Source organism: Austrofundulus limnaeus, unplaced genomic scaffold, assembly GCF_001266775.1.
Source record: "Austrofundulus limnaeus strain Quisiro unplaced genomic scaffold, Austrofundulus_limnaeus-1.0 Scaffold528, whole genome shotgun sequence".
Lineage (NCBI taxonomy): Eukaryota > Metazoa > Chordata > Actinopteri > Cyprinodontiformes > Rivulidae > Austrofundulus > Austrofundulus limnaeus.
In genome coordinates this window covers 72,424-79,634 of record NW_013952930.1, presented here as the reverse complement: position 1 = coordinate 79,634, position 7,211 = coordinate 72,424, and the positions used below count along the sequence as shown (strand labels likewise).

At 37.2% G+C, this 7,211-nt stretch overlaps 1 protein-coding gene across 4 annotated transcripts in view; it reads left to right on the top strand.

Moving 5' to 3' along the window:
* Window positions 1-7,211, top strand: part of cntn5 (contactin 5) — a 161,770-nt gene that overhangs the window by 82,650 nt on the left and 71,909 nt on the right. For all 4 annotated transcript variants that reach the window (XM_014026134.1, XM_014026135.1, XM_014026133.1 and 1 more), the window contains exon 6: window positions 5,845-5,940. In XM_014026134.1, coding sequence (XP_013881588.1) covers window positions 5,845-5,940 — 96 coding nt within the window. The remainder of the gene's footprint in view (window positions 1-5,844; window positions 5,941-7,211) is intronic.

The window sequence follows — 7,211 nt, the reverse complement described above, 5'->3', positions numbered from 1 at the left end:
TGGCTGGGGAGAGGGAGGTCTGGGCCTCCCTTCTGAAGCTGCTGCCCCCGCGACCCGACCCCGGATAGGCGGAAGAAAATGGATGGATGGATGGAAATGGGTGCAAGTCTTTGTGCAGTAGTGTAAATGAACCCTCAGCTGACTGATTAAAGATTCAGCTTTCCTTGAAGGAGCGTACAGGATGTCGCCTGCTGCCTTTCATTAAAAGTTTAGACTAAAATCGTTTTATGTTGCGAAGCGACAAGAGTTTTCGCCGTTTTGCTCAAACCTTGGCAGTCATGTCAGGTGCAATCTCAGGCGATGTTGCAAGATGGTACGCTCAGAGTGCGTTGTGAAGGACTCTCAGCCATTACCACATCAAAGTTTAGCTGAAAATGTGTGAAACTGACTGAGTTGTGACCATGATTTTGCATTTTTAAAGTCAGCTGTCTATAGGGCTGCAACTCATGACTATTTTGATAGTCGACTAATCTGATTATTTTTTCAATTAGTCGATTAGTCGACGATTATTTTTGCCACGACATCCATCTAATCTTCCTGTGGGCGCACCACCTGTTCATCATAACTGTGTCACCCTGTCATCCTGTATCCCTACCTGAACACGAGTTCCCATAATTAAAATAACACATGAAACATGATTTTGAACCTGAAACTTTATCACTTATTCAGATGTATTTGAACATTATAACATGTAAACATAATAAAAATGAACTTATTAAACTGCAAGTAGTTTTTAAAACAAACAACCAATGTACAAATAACTCCAAATATCAGCTTTTCCCCAGCATGAGGGGCTGTTAACCTGCCCTGCAGGGTACAGATGTAACTTGCAAGTTCAAAGTAACTAAAGAATAACTTTGGTTAAAGTGACATTGAAGCGCGTAAAAGTAACAAAATAAAATAAAAATCATTCTGAGTGAAATCTTGCAGGATGTGGCTGTGTAAAAGTTATTAGGCTTCAATGCCATCAAAAAGATTGGATAAGACAAGGCTGGATGGAATATTAGTAATATTCGTGTTAGCATAACTGATAGCTCTTCTTCCAATGGTAAACTAACAAAACACACAGTTGGATACAGCATGAAGGGATCAGTCACTGAAAATAATATTTTTAAGGCTTCAACCTGACAAACAAGCTAACTTTATGAAACTTACCGTCTGCAGAGGACAGCTGTAGTGTCTCGAGATGTGATCATGTTTTTGCTGCCACTGTTCTCCCATAGCATGACTGAGTCAGCATTTTACTTTCTGTGGTTGATTTTCAGTAAAACGTAGGCAACTTTGGAAAGTTTAAGTCTTTAACACGCGATTGTCTTTCTGTGCCGCCATTACTGTCGCTTTTTGATTTGCCTGCAGTTTCTTCTGAGGTTTGCAGAGCGGCACGTCACGTTCTTCTACTTTTGTAAACAAAGCAACAGTGGACACTAGAAGCAATTCTGCCCCCAGCAAGTCAGATTGCATTGCAGTTACAAATGAACATTTATTAGGGTAAATAATATGATGCATCGACATCAAAATTCCGCGTCAACTTATCGCCGTCGATTATGTTGGCTAACCGCTGCAGTCGTGATAGTCTGCAGGACCCATCTCAAATTGTGCTGACTCCAAAGGTTCAACACAAATAAAGGGACATCCAATAAATACTTTTTGCAAGTTTCATTAGAATTGGTTGAGTGCTTCAGGAGATATTTTACAAATAGTCAATCACAACCCAAGAATACAAACACAGACACACAGAGGCGAAAACTTTATCGTCTGCCTCTGCCGTTGGATCATAAAAAGGTTTTCAGACTGTTTCCAAGCACCTCGGCTGTCATATTGTCATTCCCAGTTGATGTATCATTAAAGGTTTAATCCTGCCCTACTATGTAATTAACTGTGAGGTTTTAATGTGTAAAAAGAGGAATAACACATTGGGTTAAATTAGTTTTGGTTGTTGGATGGCCTGATTGATTTTCTTCCACATCATCTACAGATCTGAGCAGCGCACCTCTCTAACCTGTAGTTCTGATTTGGCCATGGCTAGCCTGTGCAAGGCAATAATTAGATTGCATGAGGAGAGGCTGGGTCAAAGGTCTTCATATTATATCCAGTGGTCATGTTCTTTGCTCCAAAGACCTTTCTGAAGGATGTGGTGTTTATTTTTTATTTTCCTTTTCTTCCCCACATTTTTGTTTGGAAATTCTGAGCCACTGAACTCACACTTGGGCTTCTTTTTAGCCACGACTTTGAAGGCAGCAGGCAGAGTGGAGACCCTCTGATCTTTTTCCCCAAAGAGTTCTGTCCTCTCTGCAGACACGAGGACGGCTGAATCTCAGGTATTGAGCCACTCTGAGCAGAACAGCAGTAATACAATTTAAGTGTTGCTTTTGACTCCAGCATGGGTAGATTCACACAAGCGCACCACTCTGACATGTTCTGCAGGATGATTTGGTAATGTCCATGGACTGATTTCATGTCGACCTTGAATGACATCATTTATATTCAAGCACCTGCTTGAATGTGTGCTGCCAATTTTATCAGTGGATCTCTTGATTTTAAACATTTATGCAGACGTGTGTTAGCTTGCCATCATTGAGGGAGTTGTATTGATCGTCCTTTTTTACGTCATCGGTCACTGGCGAAAGAGGAATCATATTTCTGCTCATGTTTGTGTCTGTGCTGCTGGAGTCAAATCAATTCAAGATGGCTGTCATATCCAACTGATCTTAATTAAAACATGTCTTTCACTCAATCCATTTTACATATATTGAGATAAAATTTGGTGTAGGAGTACCTGACTGTAGGGGTGGACGTATCGACCTAAGTGTGGAAACCAAGATGGGCATAGTTATCGGATCGATACTGACGTGATGAAATTAATTTGCTTTAATTTTCACAAATAAAATGAAAGATAAAGTCAGTATACAAACTCTGGATGCAAAGTCTCCAAATCGTTTGGGGTTAGTCATTAGATGAAACCCCTCCTCTATGTCTTGCCCATGTGCAATGGAAGGTATTTTTGTTAATGTTGACATTGTCATTTTAACATTTTTTTAATTGCTGCTGTTCTTTCTTATTTTGTGTGTGTGTTAATTTTAACTTGTAACAATAGATAGATAGATAGATAGATAGATAGATAGATAGATAGATAGATAGATAGATAGATAGATGCCTAAAATCATTCTCCTACGTTTTATCAACTAACTAAAAGAAAAATCACAAAATGATTCAATGAACATGACATTTCAAGTACAAAGCATTGGTATTGGTGAAACTAGCCCTGCATTTACATGATATTAGATCAATACCAAAGCCCCCAGGTGATCCATACAAATATAACCAGATTATGCTTTTTATTTTATTTTTAATTTTACCATTCTTTAGCCAGACAAATCCCATTGAGATCACAGATTTTTTTTGCGAAGGAGGGCCAGGCTGAAGGCAACCAATTGTACATATTTTTTTTCAATGGGGGAAACCGGAGTACCCAGAGAAAACCCACACAAGCACAAAGAGAGCATGCAAACTCCACACCGACCCCAGATCCAAACCAGGGATTGAACCCAGGATATTCTTGCAGTGATGCAACAGTGCTTACCACTGAGTTTTCAGGGTTAGACCAAAACGGCTGTAACTCTGTCATTTATCAGCATGAAATGAGTTAAAACTCTATTACTGATGGCAAGGGACAAGAATTATAATATGGATTTGTCTGAAGAACTGCGTGTGAAGACATTTTTTGATTGGTTAAAAGTTTAGGATAATAATGTATGAACACCTCTAACATTGTTCTTTGTTCTCTTTGATTGCTCAAACACCCACTTGGTATTTATTCTTCTTGAATATTTGATGTATTTAATGATGTCAGCGTATGTACTGGACTTTTCACATGACAATCAAACAGTGGTGTAGGTTTATGTAGGTGGCACTGATTTCTCTTTGATAAGTCATTTATTTTCTAGCTCAGTGGTAATAATGGGCAATTTTCTGGTTGCAGAAAGAAATCACTCAATGCCGGTTGTTTTAATGAGGATCTTAAGTCAGATGTTTTCTACTGCAGTCTGAATTCTTATCATCCAATAACAGCTTCATATGGAAACGCAGTAGAAATACTTCCAGGAGGAAATCAGTTCAATAGTTCTTAAATGAGGCAACCTGTCTAAGAAGACTCCTGATGGTTGTGCAGAATTTTCCAAGATAAGTAAATATCTACAGTAACAGCCCCTCACAGCTGGTTGTTGCAGCAGAAGCAGTTATGATGTGACTCTGCAGTTTTGTACTCGTATCATTATTCATTGTTTGGTTATTCAATAAGTTCATGATTACCTGTTTTCATCTCTGACTGTATGTTTACATAAGAGAAGCATGTCCACGATGACATAGTTTGTGTGAGAATTACAAGAAGGTAAATTTAATAAAACTGACTGGTGACGGCTGCTGTTGAACTCAGAGAATAAAATTGCAATGACTTGATTCTGTCCTTGCTCTGGTGGTGCGTTTTTCTGCAAGAATACAAAGAATTTTCAAACACAAAGATGTCAGGATGAAGTTTCAGTAGCAGTTGAAGTCAGCTGTGAAAGACACAAAAAATAAAGCAGCTTTTAAAGGGAGCATATCCAGTAAAATCCTCTCTGAAACCGGAGTGGACCGGTCTGGAAGCAGGAGGGGGCGGAGCTTGAAGCATCTTAAAGGAACAGTAACAAATCCAGCTGCTTTTAGATACCCAGCAGAAAAGTGGTGAAAAAGGAGCTGGTAAAGTTAAAATAAGGAGGAGTTCAAACCAAAGCAATGTAGTTCCACTTTTTAAAGAACAAAACTGAATGATTTAAATGTGAAAAGGAAGGATTTAAAAGCATACTGTAATATGTCTACTTTAGAGTGTCTGCATTGCAGCATGGATAACCTAGCTTCATATAATTTAAGTTGATAATTATTTATTGTTTCAGCATTGGCTCCAGCTTGAATCTAGCAGAAATGGGAGTTTTATGGCATAAATCTATTTTGCATGACGGGGGTGTACTCCAACCTGGCACCACTGAAATGTGCAACAAGCCATGTGAAATATTCATCACTCTGTAATATTATTATTTTTTTATCAGCCATCATTTTAGTTTTTGTTCTTTTTTTAGAGGCCCTAATTACCATTTGATGTTGGTAATTTGTCTCGGCTTATCTTTTAGCACAATTCTTGCTATTAAATCAGTGAAATGTCATTACCGTGTTCACAGGTTGAGCTAAAACTTTAAAAATAAAACTTCTATTACCAGGAGATAAAATTAAATGCAACCCAGTGCTGCATGAAATCCTTTAACATAAAGTCAATGAACCGTTATTATTAAATGTGTAGGGAATGTAGGTTTCCTTGAGGAATATTTGTCCAATAGTTCAGACATAATGGTCAAAGTCATGGAAGGAGGTTGACAGCTGATTCTTTTTACACTTCCTGAAACATCTAAACCTGATATTACCATCAAATAATTCCTTTTTTATCCTATAATATGTATATATTTTTACTGTATGAAGTTTGTTGTATTTATACTCTTTTTACCAACTCTGTCTTATTTTTTAGTTCTGTTCAGCTTTCCAATACATTAAGTACAAATCTGTGTAGTGGATTCACATATAAAAGGTGTAAAATGGTACTTCGACAAGCAAACTGTGTATTATACCAACAAAGTGTCTGCTTTTGTTACTGATATTTTTTAGAGTCAAAATGCCATGGAAAACATAAAAAGAAAAGAACAAATTTTATTTAACCGATGAGCTAAAGTAATACAGAATAAGTAAAAATGCCTAAAATTTAAACAACAGTCTGTACGTGTATTTCTTGCTAAGAAAAGGTCACCTTTCTCGCCGTTTCAGATCTTGGAGCTTTCGGTACCCGAGCCCGAGGTGGGGTTTCTGTGCGTGAAGGTCAAGGTGTGGTGCTGATGTGCACCCCCCCACCTCATTCACCAGGTAAGAGTTCCCATCAGCTAAACAACAAAATGTTCTTCCTCATTTCACTTGTTTATCATTTTTTCTATAACAGGAGGTAATGTTTCCCTTTTTATCTTACTGTCAAAGTGAATGACCGTCTCTTCTTTTGTATTTTATTGCTTTAAAATTTGATCATTTGTTTTATGTCCGTTCTCTGGTACATTCATCCATTCCCCTCAGATGATGAGTGTGATGAGTTATGGCTACACCGGAGCCAGAACACAGAATCTCACAGATCATATTTCTTGGATCATTAGAAAAGGAATGAAATGTGACAAAGCCAATTACTTCACATAAACAAAGAATAGGCACATTCACTTACTGACGCATCTTTAAACTCTTTTCTGCAGTCGTCCTCTGATATAAAGTCCTATGGAAACCGTCAAACATCAAACTATGCACAGAATGTTTAAAAAAAACATTATAAAAGTTGTGAAATAGATAAAATAATTCACATTTTTTTAAATAATGTTTAATACTCTACAAATTAAATTGTAGCACAGAAAATTTGGATCTTAGCCTCCATCACTGTAAGTGGAAACTTTCATTGGGTAAAACTGTAAAATTGAGAAACAAGGCGGCCACACTCACGGGTTTACATTTGATTTATTTTCAAATGACCAGAATTGTGATTGACATGTAATAAATCTTGAACACCAGGACATGACGTTGTAAAATGATAGCAGCATGATGGAATTATAGATTTTCTGCCATCTGCAGTTTGTTGCAGCCTTTTCTCCTATCAGCTATAATTGATTCAGGTTTGGTTCAGAGCTACGTGGTGAAGGAGCTTCGTGTTCCATCTCCTGCATCAGGTTGACCAGCAGGATCAATGCTTCATACAAAAAACACTTAACAGGAAAATATGAAGCTGTGAACAATAACTTTTTTATTTTTCAAATTTAGTTGTTTGTGCGCAAAGTTATAAATTATCTTGATTATAGGCATTTACTATTTTAGTGTAGAACTAGAAAATAAAAAAATATAAAAAAGTTGCACTTTTATTCTGCTTCGTTTTAATACACATTTACATTGAACTGCTTGCATGAACAGTGCCCCCTTCTTTTATTTAGGCTTATATTCAGATTTTTGTCACTTGCAAATGTTTTGTTTGAACAGTTTCTACTTATGTCTTTATAAATTACAGCTCCACTGCAACAAGCTGTTAAGTTTTTAAATTCAGTATTCTTTAGTCAGGCTTATAGATGAAACAGGAATGACTAATTTTCTTTGTTTTCTTTGTTATATAT